Here is a 27,935-nt window from a genome sequence, read left to right on the forward strand (position 1 = left end):
GCAAATTGTTAATTTGCGTTGTATCTGTGCACTTAATAACAACTGTGAAATATAAATGAAAATTGTTTTAGGCGTAAGTACTAATGTACTTTATAGTTAAAAACTAAAATTCTTTACCTTTCCAGATTGATTCTGACATTACAATTAACATAAAATTATCTTTAGTGAGAAGAGTGAAACTTAAAAGCAAGGAAGTGACTGTAGGAAATTAGTAGACGTAACTGATCAGAAAAATTTTCGATTATCTTTTCCTATCTACAAGGAACTGCATGACTCAAAGTAACATTCCACGATCCATATTCTCTTTCTAAAGTATTAAAATTTGACCAGTGCCAAATATTTTCAGAGAAATGGAAGAAGACCTTCTGAATACGGAGATTTTCTTCAAAAAACTGTTATATATTTCCGAATAAGATACATCCATTGGTTCTAATTCTTTGTCCTGAATGTATTCAAGGAAGTAAGTGAAAGATTACCTCTACGTCTTAAACAGATTTTTCCTTGAATAAAACAGTTTTAATATCCTAAAAATATGCTCAATTTTTGAAGACAGTAGTCAGAACTATAAAAGATTATTCTCCTTGAAATATTTAGCGTATATCTAGAAAGATGCGTGTTGAATCAGAAACAAGATAAAATTCAAACTACCACAAGAAATGAAATCTTTCTCAATCCCAGCAACTTGAGAGAGATACATCATATTATCGAAATCCCAATCGCTTGCATTATCAGTTAGAACCACCTGCTGTTTCTGTTGAAGATACAACTACATACTCTTTCTTTCAAATGCAGAGGAACATATGGTCCTCGATTTGTTAACTTGTCAGAGGAGTGGTACTTTAATTTCGCCATCTGAAGAACATTGAGGATCGGACTCTCCTGACCGGCGGTGTGAGTGTGACCTTTGATTCATTACAAAATGAATCACTCGCTAATTGACCGCCTGCACCTGAAAGCGGACCGACGCAGCGCCAGTCTGGAGGCCATGGCTCGACCCCCAATAGTGGCATGGACAAGGTGAGTGTTAATAAACCGTTGCTTAAATGGGATGTAGAGGTAATTAAGAATGTCAAGAAGCACTGAATCGAAATTTGAATACCCGATAAGAGCAAATGTAGCGTGAAACTCGTCATATTTTCTACTTTAAATGAGTGACGGTGGTAAAATTCAAAAATTGCAAATAATATATAACCAATCAATATTTTATGTGAAAATCTATTTGCTATAAATCATAATAAATTGCAGAGCTATTGAAACAGTTCCCCTTATGACTATTATTTTAAGAAATAAACTACACACTTATTTTTAAGAGAAGTATAAATTGTAAATATTATTTCAATTTTGACAGAATTTTTATTCTACATTTTCATTTCTTTTCTTAAAAGTAAGCAATATGGAACATTTTAAACTTTTTTTATTTATCAAGTGGTAAATTTTTCACAAACGTTAATAAAATATCCAACATAATTTTCAACACATTCTGTGCTGATTGAAGAATAAGTATCTTTTTTGTTTCAAAGCCACTTAAACATGCGTCATTTTTATCTGGATTTGTGTAATTTAATACAAAATTGACAAATTTATATATTCAATAAAATTATTTTTGTGACTTCTAAGATACATCTTTGAGAGTAAATTTAAAGGCGCATTTTGGAATTTGTACGAGTTAGAAGCCGATTATCTTTATATATAAGAAAAATATTGTTGGTTTCTTCATATGAAAATTTATGTTGATTGTAGCATTAATAATCATTGCATTTTAATTTATTAAAAAGTTTATAGAAATTTCATTACAATGGCAAAATTGCTTTAATCTGGTAAGAATTAATATGAATCATTATATACGAAGAATCTCAAAATTTATAGACTTATTTTCATTTATTACAACTTGTAATTCGTAACTGAAATGAATTTAACAAAGAAATATCTTTTTTAACCCTTAATCCTTATAATTCTTTAACAATTCTAGTTGGATTTTACTTTTAAACAGTCAAAGTTGTTGAAGTTCTCTGTTTACAGCAAATACAAAATCGACGGAACCAGCATGCATCATAAACACAAAACGAATCAAGAAAACTTCCTTAGAATTCTCAATTATTACGAAAGTAAAATAAGGGTAATGTTTTCTTAAAAAAGATTCAATGTATTTGATTTTTAAAATATTGACTTTTATTTCCCATTGCTCCAAATATTTGGTATTTCAACAATATGTCGATAGTAAAATGATTGTCGTTTACTTAATTCCTGATTTTCAAGATTTCTTAAACTGTAATTATACTTGGAATAAAGTGAAATGCTTTATGATTTGAAAATATTAGAGATAGAAATTTCCACGAAACTTCCAATCTTTACGCTTCCTTAAGATTAACATACAAGTAATTGTAGTGAGGAATGAAACTATTTCGGTTAATTTTGGATTTTAAATATATACTGCGGCCTTTGCCTTTCAATATTAACACAATTGAAGTTAAAAAAATAATTTTAGTTATGAAAAGCATATAGAATGCAAATGTGATGAATATTTTAATGCAGACATTTCTATGCAGTAAATTAGATATTAAGATGCCGGCACCTCAAGCAATGTTTCAAAATATCTTGCAATCAACTTATGAAAGATATTTTTACACGGTTGATCAGTTCTTTTGAAGAGGCCATTATTTTAAATCTGATACGTGTGCATTTTACTCTGATACAGTGTTTTATATCCTTTATTTGATCTTTCTTTTTTTCATAAATGTTGTTTATTTCAAAGGCCGCATCCATCATTAGCATGGAGAAAAATGTCACTGTTCCTTAGCAACCAAAAAGAAATCTAATATTTTTCAAATTCTTCTTGTAAAGATAAATTATACCAAATATCTCTTCTGTTAAGTAATAAATCGCTTGGATTATTCTGAAATAAAAAATATAACGAGAAATTGGCTCTCCAAACGTCAGAATAATTAATTTTTAACGAAAAGAATCGCAATATTTCATAGCTTTACATTAGAGATCCTATATAAAGGAAATCATCTTAGAAAATGTATGACATATACGGAAATGACCCAGAATGTAAATTTGCTTCCCACTTTGTACTAAAAATTTCTATGTAGCACTTCCCTTAGAAACCTCATATGTGGAACATTTCTTTCTTTCTTTCTTTTTCTGCATTTTCTTTTTTTTAATAGAAAGAAATGTTACGATTGCTAACATATTTCTTAATAAGTTGCATATAATAATATTTTCTTTCCTTCCTGAACACGAATTATTGTAATTTATAGCGTTGTAATATATACAATTCATTTTAGTTTCATGTACACTAAGCGTACTTTTATATAAAATACGACCTTTAATGCAATTGAACTTTTAAAAAGCTTTGTTAATGCCATGAACTTTTTTATTTATTCATTTCATCTATATGCCATTCTATTAAAGGATGTCTATATTATCGCAACGCTAACTAGATAAAACCAGGAAGCAGACTAAATACCACTGATCTAATCGAAAGCTGCCGAAATTCCATCAAGATGCCACTAAACTAATATTAATAAATCTGTTTTGAATCAGATAATCGATGCTGAATATAGCTAATAACAACGATTAATGTAATCATAATCTAAGTGGTTCATTTCATCCATATTCATTTACGTGCACGCATATGAAGTGAGTCCTTATGACCAATGAAAAAAAAGGAATAAAATTGAATATATTGTGAGGAACGAGTCATTATTTTGAATAATTTACAGAAATGCTAGACTGCATATGTTTTAAATGTACTGATAATTGTGTCTTGTAAAGTTGTCACCAAAAAGAAAAGTTTTTTTTTTTTTGGGGGGGGGATGTATATTTTCTGCCGCATCAACCCGAAATTAGAGTTTAAAATAATTATCTGGCATTTGATGCATTTCAGTATTGTGTTTAAGCACGAAATGGATGGTGATAGTATTAAAATTGTCATATAGACTCAAAATATTTATATTTGCAGAAACGTACTTAGGAAGAATGTAGGTGAGGATTTTGGCAACTTCACCACACAATTATGTCATACATTTCATATATGTGTGTTCATTACATCCTTGTTCAAATGTTTTACAACTTACAAATGCAACATCCTTATAAATGATAAAGCATATTTATTAGAATATTTTATTTATTTGAAAAAGAAATAAGTTATAGAAACTTTGTTTAAAGTATCTTATTTTTTTTTCAGAATTGAAAGATAGTCTAACAATGTCGCTCATTTGATTCGAAACTAATCACTTTGCCAAAAATAAAGTTAAATTAGAATAGTTTCCTCCATCCAGTGGAGGCTCTTTTTGAATGGCTTTCATAAAAAAGAATGCATTATTCATTGTTTTATTCAAAGAAACTTCCATATTTTTGTCTATAATTATTGTTTTAATTTAGAAACGTTAAGGGAAGTATAACGTTATACAATGTTTAAACGTTATTAGACAATTCAAGAAAGTAACAGGTCCAATTCAGCCTTGATTTTTCAATTAAGTTCCAATTTCATTCATGTCTGATGGATTAACTCGCAAAGAATACAGTTAAGGCGAAATAGATCAAAGTGTGGTATCGCGGCTCAACTAATCAGTTGAGTGGGAAGTGAAGGCATCGCACGATATCGCAACTAATTTAAATACGCTGGAGACGGATCCGAAAGCAGCTTAATTGACTTCAGAATGTAAATTAAACTGATATCTAAAGTGCTTCTCGGTGCCAACAGAATGGATGTTTCGGCTTTTGAACTGTGTGTGGAAATGAATTCTAAGTTATTGCATCTGCCTTAAGAAAATGAATAAATAACTGCCTTCATCGGGATTCAATAAATTTATATTAATGAGGACTTAAAAGCATCGTCAGTTTCTGAGTAATGGATCTGGTGACTGGGAAGCGAACAATAAGAAGCTTGATTTTCACTTTGGTGAATAGTTCTCAGTATTTAGTTTCAAACAATAAAGTGGGCACAAAGACTTTGTTTTAAAAAAAAATCTAAGACAAGACAACAATGTTGTTTCATTTTCTAAATGAAAATTCATCGCGATGAGTAATGAAAAAAACATTTGGTGTTAGAACATTTTAGACAATTTCTAGAATTCTAACATTTTCTGGAAATAATTCTTCGTCTATAATTTTTTACAGTTTTAAGGTTATAAATATTAATATAAATCTGGTAGCTACTAAAATCCAACAATAACAAATCAGATATTTGAGTCTTAAAATATAAGGGTTACGCGCGTTCAGATTCGCCTATTTTCAAATAAACAGTATGTTTCCAAATGAGATACACCGAATAAGAATTACACTAAATAATATAATTGTACATCAACTATTCAGTATTAAAAGTAATGAAACATATTAAATTATCAAAATTGGCCAGGTCGTTTAAAAATTTTTGGGTTTCAAATATCGTTCACTTTTATATATAACGATTGTTGCACATTTTATTTTTTAACTGTTCAATAATTGAGTAATAAAAATTAATTTTTCTGTAACATTTGGATTTTTCCTCCGTTACTCTGAAGCACATATTCTATATTATTTGAACTAAAGCATAAGCTTTAACACGAATTTTGCAAAGTTTCTGAGAAAAATAACAAACTATGAATGCCGAAACGAAATGAAATTGACATAAGCATAAATGGAATGCACCAGGAATTAATTTCTTGTTATTTTCTCCTTTTGGAAGTTCGTTACAGTTACAGAAGATAAAACCTAAACTATTGTGTATTTCCAAAAGCTAGAAATTCGGCCTATTGCATTTAATGTTGTTGTTCCTTATCCCCTTTGGATTGAACACCAATTCAAACCAAGTCCAAGATATCTAATCGCATGATAAGATTATAAACTCACTCAATCTCATTTACCAGCTGCCTCACAGAAGCAGTTGTGAATCTCTTCTCCCCCTCATTCAACGATATGAGGGGAAGAAGCATCGGCCGAGCAGTAGCAAGGGGTCTCTGATGAAGAAAAGACTTTTTATATGCCTAGACCTTAGCCTAGATAAAAGCATTTGAACACTCCTTGGACTGGTGCACGCCAGAGACAAGCCTAGACACCTACCGGTATACCAGCCAGGCTCTGGGGGAATCCTCCAGTTTGTTTTAATTCTTAATTTAAACAATGCGTGGATCTCTGTTGCCTGCTATCTAGAAGAAGGGGATTGGGACTTAGTCTTTCTTCCTTGGCCAGAGCTTCGGCAATTTCATTTCCGTGGATGCCCACATGAGAAGGGATCCACTGTATTCTCAATCACCCGGTCCTTGACAATGTAGTTAATTTGGAGGCAATGTCTTGGCCCAATTTATCAAGAATGTGTCACCAAGCCTTTAAATATTGTATTAAGCTCTTACTATCTGTGAGGATCCAAATTTGGGAATTATCATTCTTTAAAGCGAGGTCCAAACCTTTGTTAATAACAAGAAGTTTAGATTGAAAAACTGAGCTATGGTCGGGTTTCTAAAACAATGCCTCAATTTTGATTTTAAAAATATGTCACTTCCGATTCTTCCAGACTCCATTTTGCTTCCATCAGTGTAGTTTTTTAAGGCTTGATGGTATCACCAATGACCTCGAGGGCCAACTTGCGCTACAACTCTGGATGTTCGCTTTGTAAAATTAATTCCCAAGTCTTCTTTAAAAACGATATTATCAAACAAAGTAACTGGTGTCATTTGAATAAAAGGAGTGCATGGTTCAACATCCGTATTCGCCAAACCCTGTCTCCACATCAAACCAATAAGAGTGACTTTTTTCAACCTGTGCAGTTCAGTAAGAAATTTGAGGTCCTGTTATGAGGCACACAACTTTTAATCTTGGCCAAGCACTTTAAGAAATTTGCCTCTCTTCGCAGAGATAATGGCTGAAGATCGACTTCGTATAACACAATTTCATTTGTGCAGTACTTTCTGTGGCGAGTGACGATTCTGGCTGCACTTATCTGTATTTTCTCTAGTTTCTTTATCTTTTTTTTAGCTTAGATGGTGCAGCTAATTGATAAATCTGATATCCGTACTCAAGTATAGGTCGGACAAGAGTGTCGTAAGTAATTTGAAGAGTTTTAGCATCTGCACCCCAATCCCTGCCGGAGATATATTTTAAAATCTGGAGCCTCTTTCTACGTATATGCATTGCAAGGTTAAAATTTTAAGCTATCGGATCTTTTAAGATATCTATAAACAACCCGACCGAAGCCTCATAGATTAGTGGTCATAGCCATTTGTAAAAATAAAAATTAAGAAATCAAATTTAAAATTACTCATTCCCAACATAAAAATCTTTTATTGTATCGAGAGTTGCAATATATTCAAGAGAATAATTTAAAATATTTTAAATTACCATTTCGTAAATACATTGCAGTGCAATAAAATCATTTGTAAGTGTACTTTTTGTCGTCTCAAATTATTAAAAATCCCATCCATTGGAATGAGGAAGTAAAGAATATTATCCAATTATGCCTCCAAGAAAACTTTTTTCTTAAACGAGGTACTAGGAATACTCCAGAATATTTTCTTTGTCTTCTTCTACTACGCTTTCTTGTTGTATAAATTCCTGTTGCTTATGATTTCATTTCTCAGTTTTATGGTTACGGATAGTGATTGCGAGATATTTGAAGAAAGTTAAATGAACTATATTGGGATACACTGTGGGTGATGGAGAGGCAGGCATAAGAGATATTTCTCTCATTTAGTTGAGAGATTATTTTGCGCCACATCCGAAACTTAAAAAAAAAAAAAAAAATATTTGGACATTCTAACTATAGACATTAACATTCCGAATTCAAAATACTGATGCGCAAATTCCATCGAATTAAATAATCTTGAATATGAGTACAATGAATATTATAATATCGAATTTATGGGAATAAAATTTAGATTCAGTAACAGTAATACATTATCTCAACATTGAATTTCTGTACATAAAATTAAATTATTCAGTTTTTTAGGAGCCTTTTTAGACTTCTCAGTAGCAAACATGCAGTATGTTGTGCATCAATACGATATTCAGGTTTTCAATGCGTTTTGAACTTGATACTTGATTATTTGAACTTGATTTATTTTCTTGCTTCCATCCTTCAAATAGAATTAAAAGTTTAGTTTAGCTAGATTAACGTGTCATTTTTAAGGCAACACCGTGGCTATTTTTGGACGGATCTCGTCATTTTGAGCCACTGCCAGATGACGAGGAGGACACCTGAGCTGGCACCTCTCTCTCTCTCTCTCCAAGCTTTCACGCCAAGTGAGGGCATTTGGCCCCGATAGATTGGGCGTATAGCATCCCCACTTACACGACGATTCTTTGGTGGAATCGGGTCTCGAGCCTGAAACCCTACGGTTTCGAAGCCGAAACCTTACTCCAAACTACAGCGGCCGCTTAAGTAGAATTGAAAATGGTATGTTTAACAGATGTATGCAATAAAATTACATTTCTGAATAGATATATTATAATAGCTATAAAAAAGAAAGGCTTTAAATAATTTCATGTCTTAAGAAATTATAATACATCTATCCGTATATAAGAGTGTCTATTCGTATATTAGTATATCTATTCGAGGTATAAAAAAAATAAATAAAGATAAGGGTCAATTTAAGCTGCAATAGTTAATCTGCATTGTATATTTTTAACTCCGAAATAAAAGACAAATTAAATGAGTGAATTATCTTGTTTAAAGAGATAAGGAATCTGAAGTTTATTCACAAAGAAGTTTTTAATTGTTCTACTCAGTTTAATTTTATCAAATTTAGAACAAGAACAAAAAGTGAAATTTAATTAAAATAATTTATCTTTGCTATGATAAAGTTAAAATTGCACAATTTTTGCTTTTAAATAAACCTCTAAGTTTTCTGAAAAAGTCTATAATCGCAAGCAGCATTTGCTTTGTAAAATAATCAATAAACTAAATAAAGCGCCATATGCGATGAGATAAATGACTCTGGAAACACCTGTTGGAGTCCCAAGTATTTCATATCTACTTAAAAAGAAACGGTAATCGGGGACATAGAAAATTACCTGTTCGAAAAAGAGTCCATTAAGATGACGGCAGATTTAATCGCTGAAAGTTTTAGCAGCAAAAGAGGAAATTTTAATTAAGTGTTTTTACACCCGATTATGTCGAGATAATTTTTACAGTGAAGCGATATCATGCGCCTGAAAAAAAAGGGTCGTTAGCATCTAAGTTTCAAAAAGTTAGAAAAAAATTTGATATTAGAATTTTATTTTTATTGCCGTTTGCCGCTTTTTCAACAATATGCTTAAGGTTAATTAAGGGTTTCGATAAAATTGAAACGCTCTCTTATTAATGGTGTGAAAGTTAAACCATTAGGAAGTAAGTGAATAAAATGAAGTTATTATATGGCGTATCATTCGTTTGTTTCCTGATTTGCATAGTTATGCAACAATTAACCTTCGAATTCATAAGCCTAATATTTCTTATTAAGACTGAGATTCCGCACACCATACATAAATATGCCTTTTCAAATGCTATGAAATCATTCTTCCTGTGAGATCTCGACGGCCACAGGATGAGTGATTTTTCCCGGATTATTGAATACATTATTTCAGAATTCATACTTTCATGCTTTGGAACATAATATTTTGAATCTAATAAAATTCTTCGATTTTTCCTAAATAGTTGTATCCTATAATTACTATTTAAAGGCCCTCATGGCGATTCTAAACGCTATATGACAAAGCCCTATGCAGAAATATACTTATTTTTCCGTTTAGAGGGGTTATTCATAAATTTAGATGAAAATTTATTGGGAAATTATACATAAAAATTGTGATAAGTAAATATTTTTTAATAGGTCTCTATGACTTGAAAGAAATTTGTTAATCAGGCATAAATTTGTTCATTTTAATTGAAAAGCAATTGCAATTTCGAGAAGAGAAGGGAAGTGAACCTGAGGTTGAACATTAAAAATATCTCAGAGAATTACAGGAATGGATATCAAGAAAATAAAACTATTTTCTCGCACTTGTGTCTTTCCTAAAAGAATGGCAAATTTCGGTAATAAAGAAAACTTGGATATGCTGGTGATTTATGTTGCAAGTTAGTTGTAGACCTTGTTATCCAAGAATACAAGCACCGATTTCTGAATTTCCGGAATCCTTCTGGGAAGTGTGCTTATAGAATGTTTCTGTGATTACAAACTACAGGGACCTAATTTTCCAGAAGAATAATGGGAAGGATGAGGCATTAGACACGTATTGCTGAAATTGGCATTTTGGCTTCTTTTTTCATATTGAAATTATTCTGGTGTATGAAGAGTCAGTCCAGAGCTCAGCATTCTTGAATCAACCGCGAAGAAAATATTTTAATATAATAACAAGCACCAATGCAGTATTTGTGGAGCGTATGTATTGATACAAAAGTTAAAATGGACAATTACACGATCGATACTTTTCACTTTTAAAAAGGTAAAAATCCATTCTTCGGTCAAGAAGGTGTTCGTCAACAGCGGACATTTTCGACAAACGTTTGGTGCGACATTTTGAAAAACTCCATTTTGATTCTGGGTTCCATTTTGAACTAAAATGTGCTGAATGATGGCTGACCTATTTAGTGAGTTTCGACTGACTAATATGACTGTATCTATACTAAAAAACGAATTGAATTTCGCATCACACACTTTCTCTACCTTTGTCGATGAATTTGAAGACAAGAATAGAACTGGATCGCATAATACCCAGTACTTTCGAAAGAATAAAACTTTGGATAAGTATTGGAAATGTTCCTTTTGAGCAAAGTTTAAAGCATATCAATTAATGCATTGTTTGATAATTTTTTAAAAAAATTAATGAAAGTTAATAAATGCATTATTGTTTTCTGATTCTGGGCTTCTAACGATCTTTCATGATAAGCATGTTATCCCACAAAATTACGAAGAAAACCTCGCTCAAAAGCCGGGCAGTGATATGGGAAAATAAATCGGCATGGTTTACCATAATTTAAACGAATGTACAGAAGTCTCAGAACTAAGAGATAATCAAAAAGTTGAAAATAATGACTTAAGCTCAGTACTAATGGTGCCAGAAAATCTTAAAATCCTGAAAGACACGATGTTGAAAATTGGCACTTTTTTTTGCCAAAAATTTAAAGTTTAAAAGTGTTTGCCTTTCTTCTGTTGTGGGACGCACATTTGGATGAACACAGAGTAATTTTGAGAAGGTTTTCTCAAAGTGTTTACCTGCTGCTCGTAAAACAGGATGACAAATGTAGGGGAAGTTGAGGAGGAAGGACCGAGATTGACCACTTTTGGCTTAGGATCAACCGCTTCGAAGAGGATGCCAGTTCGGATAATTTGTCAGCAATATGGATGGATTATGTTGAAAATAGCATTCGACCACAACAAATCAACAAATCCTGTCGATAGTACTTCGTTCAGTGGTGGCGGGGTGATCGGCTGTACACAAAAAGAAGCGTCATGGAAAAATATCCAAGCCAATAAATATTTCAGCAAACATTGCAGATATAACCTTGAAACTTGTGTCGTGGCAGATAAGTGCAACTTTTAATTAACATCCTCTAAAGAAGTCAAAGGCATTTTTATGCTTTTAGATATATTATTTATGAAGCTTTGCAATTGTGATTATATGTCTAATTGTAATAATTTGGAAAATAAATTACAGTTCCACTTTTTAGGGCAGCCTATATGATGGCATCTTAAGAAAATAAAAAGTGTTGATATAAATTAAAAACGTAAAACTATTTAACAAATTTATTAATACTTGAATAAAGTTTGCTCCAATGTGGTATTTATATCAGTGAAAAGCTTTTTTTTTTCAGTTTTAAGATGGCGAGGAAATGGCTTTTAGAAAGATTTTTTTCTAATTTAATGAGAAAAATGTATATTTTTGATGTTTTTTTTTTGAAAATATTAAAATGCCTCTCTTTAGAGAGCACCCACTACTAACAACTATCTACATACCGAGTTTCGTTCGATATGTAGTTAGACCTTATGTTTTCACGGTCTAACCTGTAGTGATATTTGAACTGTTTTTCAACAGTATATGTCACAATTTATGGAGAGCAAACCTCTTTACGGACATTATCCTGTAGCAGTTACCATAACAGTATAATATTCCGCATAATATTTCAGTTCCCATTAAGTTGGCAGATAAATTAATAACGGATTTTTTAATATTATTTCAAAATATTAATATTGCATTTTACTTTTCGCTTTAAATTACAGGAGAAATAATATTGTGTTCATTATTTCTCCTATCACACTTTTTCTTCTTATATTTATATCCAACTTTTGCTTTATTTTATATAAGGGAAATATAAGCTCTGGATGATGAAATTTTTCACTATATATATGTATATATATAAATATATAAACAGATCTTCTTCGTAAACATGCAGAAAAAAATTAAATCGATTTAATTTCTGAAGCTTGTATCCCCTGTCTTTGCCATGAAATTACACAAGAAATTTTTCTCAGCAGACTTAGAAGTAAAAAAGAGAAAATATGTTAAAAAAAAGAAAAAAAAATATATTTTGTTAACTTTATGAGTTTTCTTTACTTGTATTTCTTCCCTGATAAGTTTTAAGAATGATAAATTAAGATATCTTGTATTCCAAGGCTTTACTTTAAGAAAAAAATTTGCACGACCCCGCAGCAGTTTTTAGTTCGATAGGTTTTTAATTAAAAATGCAGTGTTGATTTTCGTTGGTCTTATATCATTGTTTTTCTTATCATCACTCACCTTACTATATGAATCATGAATACAAGAAATTCGAGTTTTTAACACTTTAATTTGACAAGCGTTATGTTCACTTAGATGGAATTCCTTTATGAGTTTTTCGATATTTATCTTATGCGCTGGAAGTTAAAAAATTTTGTCACTTGCATTTTTCTATGGAAACTAGTATTTTTTTTAATATTTTCCGAGCATACTTTTCAGATTATTTAACTAAGTATCAGATGATCAGTGATTATAATAAATTAAATTTCCTTACCAGTGGAGTCACCTGGTCATTATTTTGAGAAAATATTTATCTACAGATTAGAAAACTGAAAAAGAATTAAGATTTCTGCTATATAATATAGTAAAAAATGTGTCATTTTATCATTTTAATGACCAAATCAATGATTAATATCAATTAAAATTATTCGCATATATTGTATCATAGAAAAGAAGATGAGAAATAATCTTGAAATCGAAATACATTCCATTTCATGGTTCTGGATTACTTTCTTGTACTCTTAAGATTGATAAACGTTTCGTCTATCGAATTAAAAATATAAAAAGAGCCTGTCTGCTCGTATTTTTCCAATGTGAAATTTGGATGATGCTGAGGTCAAAAATTTAAAACGCGTCCTCTCTCAAAAATTTCTTACCATAACAAAATGATTGTGTCCGTTCCTTCGATGGGTTTATTGCATATCGAGTCTCCAGGCACAGATGTTTTTCAGCTAAATCAGATTTTAAATTCTGTGACTAAACCGATAACCCGACGTAGTGCTTCCATGTTCTTATTCTTTTGCAGTGAATGCTCATTTTATGTTGCTCAACTGCACTTACTTGCCAGCCAAGCAGTTGTGACGGTATCTGCTTCGGTCTGGTGTGATCTAAATACGCTTGCATCTTTTCTCAATTCTAGGTTTTCTTAGATAAGCAAAAGATATTCTTTTCTGAAGTGTGTTTTTAATAACTTTATTTTCGGTCTAAAGATGAAAATTAATTAATTAATTTTAAAGTAAACATTAGTTTCGAAGAAAGTAATTAACAGCTTGATGACAAATCTATGTCTTTTGCGAAGAACTTAATTTAAAATTACATAAGGGGTCAGAAGGGTTCTGCTAAGTCATCAGTAAAGCAATTCTTATTTAATAAAAGCATAAATATATCTTTATAAGATAAGATCTATCTTTGAATTTTAACTTTATTGATCACAATAAATGAGGTATATTTTTTACAGAATTGAATGTTTTCCTGTTCATATTATATATATATATATATATATATATATATATATATATATATATATATATATATTCTTCTAATTTCACAATATTAAAGATTGTGAAGGGCAGCATCGAGAAATGTGGGCAGGTTTTGTAAATAAAATAATATTTATACCTTTGTTTGTTGATTTACCTTAAGATTAAAGTAATTGATTAACAATCTTATCAAAAAGCTGCTCTGTTGAGTCTTCTATAACCACTTTAAAGATGATTTTACTTCTCTGATGTGATATATCACGATATACTAGATGAAAAAAAAATATTGCAGTTTGCGGGCGATAAGAATAGATAATTAGGTAATTGCAATATGGTAAAGTAATGTGTAACATGAATTAGTTCTGGATGCATCGCATTTTTTTTTACTGGCATGAAAAGGGAGAGATAAGTTGCATTCATGGATTACCCTTGAAGTCCAAGTCTTAAAAGAAGATAGAACGTTCTCTAATCCATAATCTAAAAATGATTATAGTCTGTTTTCATATTATTTGGAGAAAACTGAATCTTTTCTTCTCGATTCTTTTTCAAACACTGTAGCAATGTGGCACATTTTGTGCTCCACTTCATAACATCGTCAAGAGAATCTTGCATGTATTTGTATATTTTTCTTTTCGGCCATGTGAGTATGATATAGTTTTACTATTGTGATTTCGAGATATCTTTACAAATTTATTAATTTAATTTAACTCGTTTTATTTTTTTATTTATGCATTCATATATATGCAATGGTTCATATACTATATGCATTCATATATATTCATATATATATGCAGCCAACCGAATGATGGGTTTAACATAAATTCTCACAAAAATCTACCATTTCGAAAACAAAATTGTGTGTCAAACTTTATCTATCCACCTTTCCTCAGAACACAAACATTACCGAAAGCTAACCTGGTGAATGTCTTGACTTTACCTAATTTATCTTATAATTACATGTTGCTTGTTGTACTATTTTATGTGATTTAATCTCTAAACTAATTCGTGATAATGATGCAATATTAATGCTCTTCACATGCAAGTGGTTTAATTACCTTTTAAATAGCCATTTTTTTAGCAATCATATATTAAAACATTTTGAAGGTTGAGATTTAATTTGAAAAATGTGTTTCACTAATTAGATATAATTATTTTGATTTTTGTATTGATTTGGTTAATTAACAAATTAATTCCATTTCTTGTGAGGTATGAAAATAAATCATCTAGAATTTGGTTTCATCGAAACATTTAAAGAGAACATAGGTCAATCTACATAATTGCATGCAAAATCTGGGTTCCTACACATCGCCTAATTATTTGAAAAAATGTACAAACTTGCATTGTTTGTTTTGAAAATAAAATTTTCTTTCTTATAGACGAGGTTATTTTATCTCCATCTTTGAAAGCACGGGAAAATATTTAGTAACATTCAATACATGAGGGGAAAAAATGCCTTGTCGTCTCGACCCCTGTCGAAAAATGTATCCCTCGTTTGCCAAAGACTGTAAATCACAGGCGTAATTCATTTAGTCGATTTCTTTCCGGCCGGAGTGCGCCGATCATTAAACTATCCGAGTAGAATGGATCGGGATTCCTCGGAAATATTCGGACAGATAAGCGCAGGAAATGAATCCAATTTGCGAGTATCATAACTCAGGAAGTGGTGTCAGATAAAGTAAATTGGGGCCCGCTATGCAGGAATGAGAATGGAAAGTGGCTTCAGTGGCGCTTTAAAAGAATCCGGGCATGCAGGAGTTTAATTTATAAGGCTATGTTGGTTCCCCCAATAAAATAGGCGTTTGGTTTATAAATTAGATCTTAAAAATAACTTTTTTAAATTTTGTAAAGAATCAATGATGATATTCAGTTATTGAATTGGTAATAATAGTTACTGGAAATATAAAGGCATTTTAATGTAAACATCGAAAAAGTACACATTACATTTTTATTTATTTTTTTATTTCCAAGCGAGAGATAAGAAATTATTTAAACTATCAATTTATTCAAATTTGCATCTGTTTCTTGCTTTTTGAAATAACATTTTGTGATTTGGCCACGATAAATTCAGAGAAAACGTCCATCAAATATTTATAAAGTAATTTTTTTCGTAAATAACTCCAAAATGCACATTTCTTTCATGAAACAGAAAACAATACACAAACAATTCTAGTGTTACATTTTAAATTTAATTCAAAATTAGTTACTACATTATAGCTTGCTTATTGATCAACAAAATGGAAATAGCATATATTTGCATATTTTTTAATAACTAAGCAACTTTAGAAATAGTGAACATAAGATCAATAAAATGCAAATGATTCCGTATTTCATGGCAGCATTTAATTATATTATCAAGGGATGAAATATTTTTGGCCCAGAAACGTTAGGAATTTCTTTTATGAATTAGTTATTGTAATATAAGGTTATGTTGGCCAAAAGACGCCATGCAGAACAGCAGTTCGTTGTAAAATTATCCTTCAAAAAAATAAATTCTTCATTAAAATATCCAAGTATATGACAAATTCTTATATTTTAACTAGGGACAAATTTTGAATAAATCTAAAATTTCCCTTCAAGTAAATTATTTGAAAATAATGTTCAGAATATGTGACTAGTTTATTTGCACGAAAATTCAGACAAATATTTTAAGCGATTCGCCATGCGGGCACAAGTTTTGAGTCTAGAAACTTTAATCCTATCTCTCATCAAAGGGAATGTCAGAAAGAGCTGGAATATGACCCTCTACCTTGAGCTTTGAATAAAGGATTTGAATAACCTCCCCCACAGATGTTTGACACAGTCTTAAATGCAATGCAAATAGTTCTGATGAGTTGTCTTTGAGAATGGTTCGTATTTGAATGGAGTGATTCACGGTGAGTCGGTGCCATGTTTTATTCACTAGAATTCTAAAGGAAGTAGAGTTGGTAAAAGATTTAGATTTAAGTGCGATGCTATTTTCATGAACACGCTTGAATCAATGGATGTATGAAAGATCTAGTATTTTTATAAATTACTAAACAGATTAATATTTATTGAAAAAATTTCTCTTTTATAAAAAATAAAACCTGTAAAGTAGGAATCCAGCACTTTGAATTGCATTAAATTTTATTTTCTAAAAAAATATTAACAGTATATTTTACATTTCAAACAAGTATTGAAAGCTGTATTTAATCAAATTATAAAATCTGCTATGACTTAACCACACAGGTCTATGCCAACTGTGAAGATAATATTTAAATTTTAAATAAATTAGTTTCACAAGGATGTTTCATGAATTTAAAGAAAAAAATATTCACTTTTGATTTAGAAGCATAATTTAGCAAATCCTAACTACAACAAATTTAAATATCATGCCTCAAACTATGAAAAAATGCGGTGCTTCAATACACATGGTTTAGTTTTCTGTATAATTCTTAAGAACAGGAAAAGTGAAATAGAAATAAAATTACGAGGCTTATTCTTAATTGATACTGAACAATATTCTAAGTTTTACTGACATTTTTTCCGAGCATTTTCCGTAGGAACTTTCATATTGATTCCGTAAATTTAAATTTAAATACTAATTATGATCTGCAACGTCCTAGTAAACTGTCTTTAGATGTATTTACGTTTTACAGAAAAGGAAAATAAAAGAGATAAAATTATCTTAAATTGCCTTTTTATTAATGATATGAGGATAACCCTGAAGCAATTTTATAAAATAATTTTTTTCTGTCATTTTCCTGAAAAAATATTATTGAAATCATTAGAATCAATATTTTTAGAAATAAAAATCAAATGCAATTTTCTGTTATATCGGCACAATGCAACTAAACTTTCAAAACTTGAAGTCGAACACTCAGATAGTGTTATATTAGTTGTTTTTGTCGTGTTATAAGGGCAATAAAAATTAGAAAAAAAAGGGAGAGAGGGAGTGAATCAGATAGGAACGAAAGCATGCAGAACAGCCCTGGCCACTTCTTCAGCTTTATCGGAATAAAGAATATCCCTGGTACAGTCAATGTATATTTTTAAGAGGGCTGAAATAATAGAACGGTAGCTAAAAATATTCTCCGGATCCTGCTGCACGACTGGTCTGTGTCTGCATTCTACATAGAGTCTGGAGCCAGCAGGCATGATCCTCATGCCCCTCAGGTGCCCTGTTCTGAGTCTTGCAATTGTGGTTGTGATGTCTCTTTTATAATTCATATCTGTCAGGGAGAATTTCTTTCGATTAGTACAGAGTCTCTGTTTTGCCACAGCATTAGCATCCAGAGCAGTAATAGATAGAGGGGTGGGAACCACTGCTCTGGCCTCCTTGGCCAGAGTGCCGGCCAAGGAGGGCTCGTTTCCCTTAATGCTCACGTGGGCTGGTATCTATTGCAAGGTGCACGACTTCTTCATTGCCACGATAGAGAACAGAAGAACATTAGTATTGAAGGAAATCCCTGTCTTTCCTCTCTAAAGAGTCTCTAAAGCGGATTTGCAATCTGAGAAAATCACGATCTCATCTGAAGGAATCGGCGTTGCCTGTGCAAGGTACATGGTCAAAGCTTCTTTGATAGCGATGAGTTCACTTGTGAAGTTTGAGGCTATCTTGACCGCTGGGACTTTATGTTCGGAAGTGTTATATTAGGTAATTTCCAAAATAGATGTGAAGAGTTTTTGCATCGCCAAATTTTTGAGTGAAAATACGCAATATATTTTAAAACAGCAAAGATAAAAATATCGTATAAATACCACTCTTTTTTTCAATTCTTATCCACATGCAAAAGTATGTTGAATCTACATTGAATAAATCTTTATAATTGCAAATATTACAAAGAAACAAAATTTAATATGGTTTTTAGCTACAATTATATTTTACCCATATTCTTAGAAAAAGATTGTCCGATCAATATACGATATCACAAAATTCAATAATTCATAACTGACGCTTTGTTTTGCAAGATAATTTGAAATGGATGCCTCCAAACATACTTGAAGCATTCACAGAGACGTAAATCAAGAAAGCACACGCAAGCAGGAAATCACTAATTAAATAACAGCACAGCACAGTAGCGCTCATATCGTACACTAAATCCGTACCGCTTATTTCACTCCTTTTATATAGGTTTTACATAGAGCAGCGAAAAATCTAAAATAGCTAAAATAAAGTTCCTAATAAAGATACTGTATTACGTCTGTATTTTCCAGAACCCTTTTTGTGGACAAAATTACCAATGATGCTAAAAATCGTCAACCGATCACTAAATTTGTCGCCAAAGTTCATAGACTCCACATCCATTCAATTATTTATTAAAATATTTGCAAATCTTCCTTCGTTACTATGAGATTCAGGGATCAATATTATAAATTCTTAGAAATATATTTATATATTCAATAAAAATTAAATTTCTAATATATTCTTACATCTTTATGAAACTACATCGCGTTAATAAGTCACCTTTCGTTTTAAATATGAAGAAATATGTATAAGGATTCAAATATTCAATTCAACACTGTGCAGATGTAATTATTCCATAAAATGAGTAATTATTCATAACAGTCTATTAAATTTGAATGAACAGAATAGAATTTCCACTTCAATGTATGTTTTGATAAATGCAAATTAATGCGTATCAGACAGTTTAAAAGCATGTGATAATAAATTAATCTTTGTAAATTGAATAAAATAAAAGATGTAATTTCCCACAAAAACTCAATTCTCTGGAAATTTCCGAAAAAGAGTGAACGTACTAAAGCAGATTGACAAAATCAAAACTAATCTCTTCAGTATTTTAATTAAACTGATAACAGCTGTTTCGAAATGGAGCTCTTGAATTCGGAGTTAGGGGGTGGCACCTAAGAACATAAATTCTGGTCGTGAGAATAATTTTTCTTTTTTACTTGAATTAAGGAAAATCATTCAAACGTTAAATTAAAGAAATAAGCTTCTGATGTTTGAATAGGGGTTATTTTATTATCCGATTATCGTTGAACTAGAAAATTTTAACCAAAGGAAAACTGAATTTCAAACTCATGCTAACAGTTTTGAGGAATATCCATTGATAATGAGAATATTTTAATGTTTAATTAGTAAGTTTAAGTAATTGGCTTTGTGAAGATGATGTTTGGTTTTCAATTGTTAGAAAGAATAAGTTGCTTAATTTAACAAAAAAAAATAATGTTAGTTAGAAAGTTTTTAATAGATATTTTTAAAAGCTGTAACATATATCTATCCAATAAAAAATCATATCATTAAATAATTATTGACCTACTTATTTCATAAAGCTAAGTAACTGAGAACAAATCTGATCTTTGCTCTTATTTAGATTATATTTAAAATCGCCATTACGACATGTTACTGAAATGTAATCAAATGCCTTCTCAGTTAGAAGTAAAGGTCTATTTATTAATTGATTTGAATACTAATGTTGATTAAAGGAATCGTCCAACTAAAAGAATTTGAAATTCAGCATCAAGTAAAAGTCATTCGAAACTGAGCAGAAATTTAACACCAAAATAAAAATATACTCCAAAGACAAAAAACACAAAAACAAGAAATTGCAGTTGACATAAACGTCAAGACAATAAGGAAGAATCGAAAAGTTATTCTTGAAATTTTATGAAACGTTTTGTCCTTACTTTGTATATATATATATATACTAATTATTTTCCCAAGGGCCAATCACATCACCCCTCAACATGGACATTCTCAGTTACAGTAGCCAACATATATTGTTTCTATATACTGAGATTTGTACAAATATCTCATCACTAAAGAATTAGTTTCGTTCTACTCTCACGGCTAATACTCAGAACCTCGAATCAACCCACTGAAACATTTAATGTCCTGTTCTGTTGTGCCATCTCACGTGTCATGGCTGGATTAACTGCCAGTGAGTGACTCCACAAATAAAGGATAGAGACAACCCACCTAATTACTCAATGATTTGAAGAGGAAAGAAAGCTTGCTTGCTTTCTTCTTTAAAATCATTTCCTTTAAAGGACGTTTAAATTTCATTCTCCTTAACTGAAGGGATATACGTATCATGTCTCAAGAAATAAATGATGCTTTATTTACTTAAAAGTAAAACACAAGTGAAGTTTTACCTTCAAAGGGGCCAGCCTTTTGTCTGCGGTAATCAGCGCTGCAATATATAACCCATGATAAATCGAAATATCGATATACTTGAGCAGGTCGGTTGATTTTACAACGAAACAGCCCGGGGCACCTAAAATTTATCAACTGCCTCTTGTCAATAGCACCTGCAAGCAAATGATGAGATCCCATTTTAAATTAGTGACAAAGCAATGGGGTGGCATCGATTTCTATCAGTTTAATTTGGCGTTCCAGGACTCGGCTGTATGTCAAACCGACTTCCATCTCAGTTTACTTTCCAATCACAGTTTCGATGAAATGTGCTTCCCAGTTTATAACTTGATGGCTGGAATTTTAATTAAATTTTCAGCCTTTCAGATGCTTTTCAAAACTTCTTTTAGAGCAATTGATTTTATTATATAAAAATCAGGTTTTTTTCCCTGCTTTTATAAATTATATGAGCGTACTATGCAAGATTGGTTTATATTTTTATTGCAAATGTAAAGAGTGGCAAGAATTGAATGCACATGTTATGAGCAGTGCATATCAGTAACTGAAGGTTAATAGAAAAAAAAGGCAAAACTTACGTTCATATCAAGAGATTGGGAAACGAAAACATTAAAAAAAGAAAGAATAAAGAGAGGATAAGTAATGTTTTTCGAAAACGTTCAGTTTTAATTTCAAAACTTTCCACCATGCTTTGTCTAGTAAGATTTGTTAAATTGACACTTGTGCCTTTGTAGCAATAGTAAATACTTATTAATTCTCAGTACTTCTCTCAATCATTATTTACAGCCATAATTACAGCCTAAAAGAGAAGTATTCGACAATGACGAATAAGTTATGTTTATACAAAGGCCTCTTTCTATATTTTTAATTTCCACTCATATTTGTAACATCTGTGCGTCTCTACATGATCTTAAATGCGCAATTAGCACAATGAAGAAACAGATAGCTTTCAATTTTTCTAGTTGCAACGTATTGCAAGAGCAAAAATTAACCAAAAGTTTTCTACACAACATGGCAGAAGCATAAACTTTAATACAGATTAAAATTTTAGGGTTATTGTAAAAGAAAACTAATGTAGAACTTGCCTACGCACTGACACACACAAAGTTTAGAAAATCTAAGCCATTTAGGTTTCGAAAACTTGATTCAACCTTCCGACAGCTCAGATCTCACTGCCTCCATCTTGTTGGCATAGGAGGTTTTGCCAATTTATAGAGTAACATATAATGTTGGACGATCGGAAGTTTGTACATTATTGTTGATGTTCCCGGGAGAGGTCCAAGTGTTGCTAAACGGCGATTAACAAATTCGGCCTGATTTTGCGTCCACGTAAGCTTTATATATATATATATATTAAGTAAAGCAAATCGAATCTTCTAACGCATTCCTAATTCGTTTTGAAGCATATTATCGCAAACAATTGTTTCTACATTAATTACACTAACTATTTTAAACATACAATTAAGTTTCATTAATACTAATTTTACTTTCAAATAATCCTTCTCTTATTTCGAAAATTAATATTAATTTTACTTTTGAGTAATATTTCGCTTATTTCAAAAATCATTTTTTAAAATTAGTTTTAAACACAATTTTATAACAAATGCTTTTGTTTATACTTCTGTATTAAGCATAATTTACATTTAATACTACATGTTGCCATTAATTTACATTTAATACTACATGTATTAAAATATCAAAAATTTGGATCCTTTATTATTAGTTTATTACTAATTAATTCTTAAATATATTTTAAAACATAGGATTTTTTTTTACTACTATCAAGACTTTAGACTAATATAGCTTTTGTATTTCGAGTGATGCACAACTTTTTACAACACAATGCAATGCCAGATTAAAGTCAAGAAAAAGCAGATGAATCCTTTTTAAAATGTCAGCTCCATTTCAGATTGATGGTTCAATAATATGTAGAATTAAGAATGGAGATAAATTTCCGTTAATATGTCTAAAGCACAGTAGTTTTATAAATGCAGATAAGACAATTGATACCGTAAATAAAATTATCATTATTTATTAGATGAAATTTTGTAGGGAAATTACAGCAAATGACTTTAAAAGAACCACGAAGCCAATCGACATTCTTTCGGGTCAAATTCCAATACTTATTTAAATGTATGGTACAATTACCATTTCTTAAAATTACTTCGTAGATAATATTTTGCATTTTGTTTCTTATTAACACATGGTTTTCAAATGCATAAAATCAAATCAATTAAAATACATTAGTCTTTCTTTCCAGTTGCAATCACTAATAATTATTATTAAAATTAAATAGAAAATAAACAAAGGACTAGAAAAACAGATTAATTTTTTTCAAGCTTCAGAAATTAAATAATATACATATTCTTCTTCATTATTTAAAAAATCATCTTCAGAACTGTAATTTCTGGGAAATTCAACTTTTTCATTGAAATCTATCTTTTTTTTTTTTTTTTTTTTTTTTTTTTGTGAAATTGGTTCAGAGAAATACCAATACACCGTTTTACATTCAACTCAGTTTTGAAATTACGATTGCAATCTTGTCAACACTTTTCCGTACAAGATGCAAGATCAATAAAAAACAACGTTTAATTTAAAATATTTCTATGTTAGTTATCGTCTGAACATTATTATCACACATTTCGACGGCTTCCATGTACATATGGCAGCAGTTTCGTTTTATCATCTGGAAATAATTTTTGATTTTAATCTAATGAAATAAGAATTTTCACTCGGTTGATATTCCGAAATATGGAATTTTTTTTAACAAAACGCTCCACTAAATTGTGCCCACAAATTTCAGCTTAAAAGCATTTGAAGTACTGTAAAAAACTTTTAGAGATAAGTGCTTTGCAAAAACAACGATATTTGATATACAAAGTTTAAAGATGATAAAGATTACAGAGCAGATAATTCAATTTGATTAATGTTCAAAATATCAATAAAGTCAGGGAATGGGATTTTGGAGATTACTGTTTGCAATAAGAGACATTATTGAATAGTTGCTCAGTCATTCTTTTTCAAATATCAAAATATCAAATTTCAAAATAATCTTAAGATATTATTTAGGGTTGCGACGCGTCGCTTCTCAATTTGCCCTAAAATATCTATGTACTTATTTAAAATGTATTTTTTTTTCCCTCGAAAACATTAACATACTCCAGTCGCCTAAGAGATGCTTCCTCAAGGTGATTAATTTCTAAGTCAAATTATTGCAGGTGATGAAACTTTGAAACATATTTTGAGACAGAAATAATTAAAAATCAACGGATATTCGAAATCTTGATTAAGACCTCAAATAAAGCATCATATTTGTTCAAAATTTAACATAATGTTTTTTTCTTCTTTTCTTTGATGTTGAGCATTATGAATACCTGCTAACTGACCAGAAAATCAACAAATATGGCTCCATAAGTTCCATATAATATGGCACCATGTGAACTTTTCTTTTTCCATAGTTGGAATTGCCTTTTCTTGGTAACCGTTTTTAGTCAGTTAATTAGATACAAGGATATTAGCCGCGAACTCAGACAATTTTTTAAGTATATCTTGATTCATGAAGAAAAAAAAAACGATGGCAAAAGTATAATGTAGTAAGAGTAAGATTACTTCGATAGAAAATACAATAAATTGATGCCTTTTATTTCATTCCACAATTCTGGGTATTTTTAGATTACATTAGTATATTTTTAAACATTAAGAATCTAAAAAAAACTGCATTATTTTCTTTTCTCGGCCAAACATATTTCTAGTATCTTGAAATTGCGGAACATATTAAAGCTGATATAAAATATTTTATGAAAAATGTCTATCAGCAATTTCATTAATAAAGTTTTAAAAAATTAATATATTGGATTTGTGACAGTATTTCACATTTTTTTTAATTCATAAATGTTTATTAAGCTATTCTTTACTCAAAATAGATGACAATTCCTTTTAACAATTTAATCCGAAATATTGCTGCAACAGACACATCGAGATAAAAACCTTAAAAAAGCTCATTTCTATTCAAAGGAGTATTTATAATTTTGACCTAATATATGATTATAAAAAGTTGATATTGATAATATACGATTATATATCAAATGATACGAAAATTGACGAATATCTTGTTGTATCCTTTTACTTGAAAATGATGCAACAATTTTCTATCTGGTCATCTCAAATTTTATAAATTCTTGAAATCGAGAAGTTCTTTTATTTTTTCTGTAATCATATTATTATTTTTGTTATTATTTTGTTTGAATATTTTTGTTTAGGTTTAACTACGTGAAAATTTCTTGGAATTTTGAGTTCTAAAATCAGTATTAAGAATTTTGTTTTATTGATATCAAATAAAGTTTCGTCTTAATTATTTTTGCTCAATGCCGATTTAAGTTATTTTATAATCCATTTTTAATATGTATCTGTGCTAATAAAGCAATAGAAGAGAAATATATATATATATATATATATATATATATACCCGGAACTTGTCAGTAATTATTTCGGAAAGATTCAATGATACACGAGTGGAATATGCACACAAAACAGATACCATATAATGCGGATATATATATATATATATATATATATATATATATATATATATATATATATATATATATATATATATATATATATATATATATATATATATATATATATATATATATATCCGCATTATATGGTATCTGTTTTGTGTGTATATTCCACTCGTGTATCATTGAATCTTTCCGAAATAATTACTGACAAGTTCCGGGAAACATATAATCCCAAATATATTCTTGCGAGCTTACCTAAATAATGATCCACTAAAAACACCCACCTCTTTTTACGGTCCATTCGCGCCATAAATAATAACCTCCCGGCTCCATCATTAAAAATAAAGGAACGAACCCAATCGATAACCACTCACAAATGATAAATCGTATCATTTGATTGAAATTGTTCAGTAGCCCACACCTGAGCATGCTTTTCTGAGCCAACTATACTCTGCTATTTCCTTCTTTTCCTCTATGAAAACATTAAAAAAAGTCCTCAAATCTCTCAGATTCTCTGGAGTCATTAATCTTTATTAAAACTAACCGAGATGAGTTGTCATTTTCACGTAACGGAAACGCTTCGAAATCTCGTCCGCAAAATGATATTTAATTAAATATTAATTACACATAATTTCCCGCATTCGTAAGGTTGAATATACTTTTAGAAGGAGACTGACTTGGAAACGTGTTACTAGGTGATGTGTCAGTCATAAATCTTATAAATTTAAATTAAAGGAAGGTGTCTCAGGAAAAGCAGAGCCCCAGTGAAATGGATGGTAGGGAGAGTAGAAGTAATTTTTCTCGCAGGAAAATAGTTTCGAATAAAAAGATTATTTTAGTACATTTTAGTGGTTTTAGGAGAAGATTGTGGATAGGATCATTAATTATTATGTTATTGAGATGCGTATCCAGCAAAAGGTGATAAAAATTTTGATGATTATCTCGTTCATTGCTGCAGTATTAAATTAAAATTAATAAAATGTTTGGAAGTTTCAGATTGATTTTTTGACATTCTTTAAAAATTATAAAGATTATGTTTACTCTTATTTAATAAAAATACAAGCCTCAAAAAATGCATTTAAAACCTTATTCTTTTGATGTTAGTTAATGAATTAGAATGTCTTCTTAACATAATACGAGACTTAATTTGAGCCTTATGATTAAATATATTCTGCAAGATAAGTTATATTAAAAATATACAAATGTCGAAATATACAAAATCCCGTTATTTTTTATTACTAAACCATACACCATATTTCTTTCTTTCCCTACAGAAATCCAAACTACTGTATACATTTCCTTTAAACTTTGCTCACAAATACTATGAAGGGTGAGATAGATTTTAATGAATGTATCATGATATTTAATTAAAGTTTATTTTGTACAAAATGAAAGTTGTTGGTGCTCAACAAAACACTAACAAATAATAAATTGACTGCGCTAAAGACTACTTCTCTGAACCTTGCTATAAACCTACGTTTATATTGCCACTCATATTGTTTATTTAAATTTTGCATCGTTTTTCAGGATTAGTAATTTATGAAAAATGTTAACGTCCTGTGGCTTTCAGGTATCATTTGGAATAGCACCTCATTTTTTGAGAGCCTATACGAGGTTTTAATTTTTTTTCGTTTTAAACAAAAATAAAATTGGAGACAATAGAAAGATTTTGAATAGAATTCCGGAGAATAGCTATTATTATTTTTTTACTTTCTCATATAAAATATTTACATCAAAGTGCTTGTAGCAACTCATTCGTCATGTGATTGTTTTCCTTTTGCTATAAATATTTCTACATTGTTAGAACTTTAAATTTCGTATCACAAGAACTGAAGTTTAAGAAAAGTTTTGATTTAGGATTGCAATTATCAAGATTGTTAATTTTTATTAACATTAAAATAACATTAGAGTTTAAGAGACAAAGACAGCGAAAATAAACTAACTTTGCAAAATATAAAATGCAAATTAAGTATATTTTTAATTCACTTTAGACAGAAAGTACAGAACTTTTTTAGACGTATCACCAACAAAACATATTTTGCGTCGAATATTCCAGAACTCTAATTTCCTGTGTTGCTTTCCATTCATCACCAAAACAGCAAACGCAAAAAATAAATAAATAAAAATAAAATAAATTTGATAAACAAAGCTCTGGAACAGCAGACGATATCAGCGCGATCCGAATTTCCTAAATCTCCAAACAATTCCATCACAGTAATACCGATTTAATTTGTTTTCGGCGCTGTCTCAAAAGGAAGTGAAGTCAATAAATCAAACGATTTTCTGAGATTAGAAAGCTCGCTTCAAGAAAGGAAATAAACAAACTTTATTTCGAAAGAAAAACAAAAACTCTCAGAAGCACTGGAAGTGTTTTAAAGTTCGGGAGATAAGGCGTTATTTTTCGATTGA

The 27,935-nt window shown here is 30.3% G+C and overlaps 1 protein-coding gene across 1 annotated transcript in view; it reads left to right on the forward strand.

Moving 5' to 3' along the window:
* The first annotated feature begins 794 nt into the window (after positions 1-794).
* Positions 795-27,935, forward strand: part of LOC129957250 (GTPase-activating Rap/Ran-GAP domain-like protein 3) — a 666,176-nt gene continuing 639,035 nt past the window's right edge. The window contains exon 1 of the mRNA XM_056069502.1: positions 795-1,017. Coding sequence (XP_055925477.1) covers positions 920-1,017 — 98 coding nt within the window. The 5' untranslated portion in view covers positions 795-919. The remainder of the gene's footprint in view (positions 1,018-27,935) is intronic.

The sequence above is a fragment of the Argiope bruennichi genome, chromosome 11, assembly GCF_947563725.1.
Source record: "Argiope bruennichi chromosome 11, qqArgBrue1.1, whole genome shotgun sequence".
In the NCBI taxonomy this organism is placed as follows: Eukaryota; Metazoa; Arthropoda; class Arachnida; order Araneae; family Araneidae; genus Argiope; species Argiope bruennichi.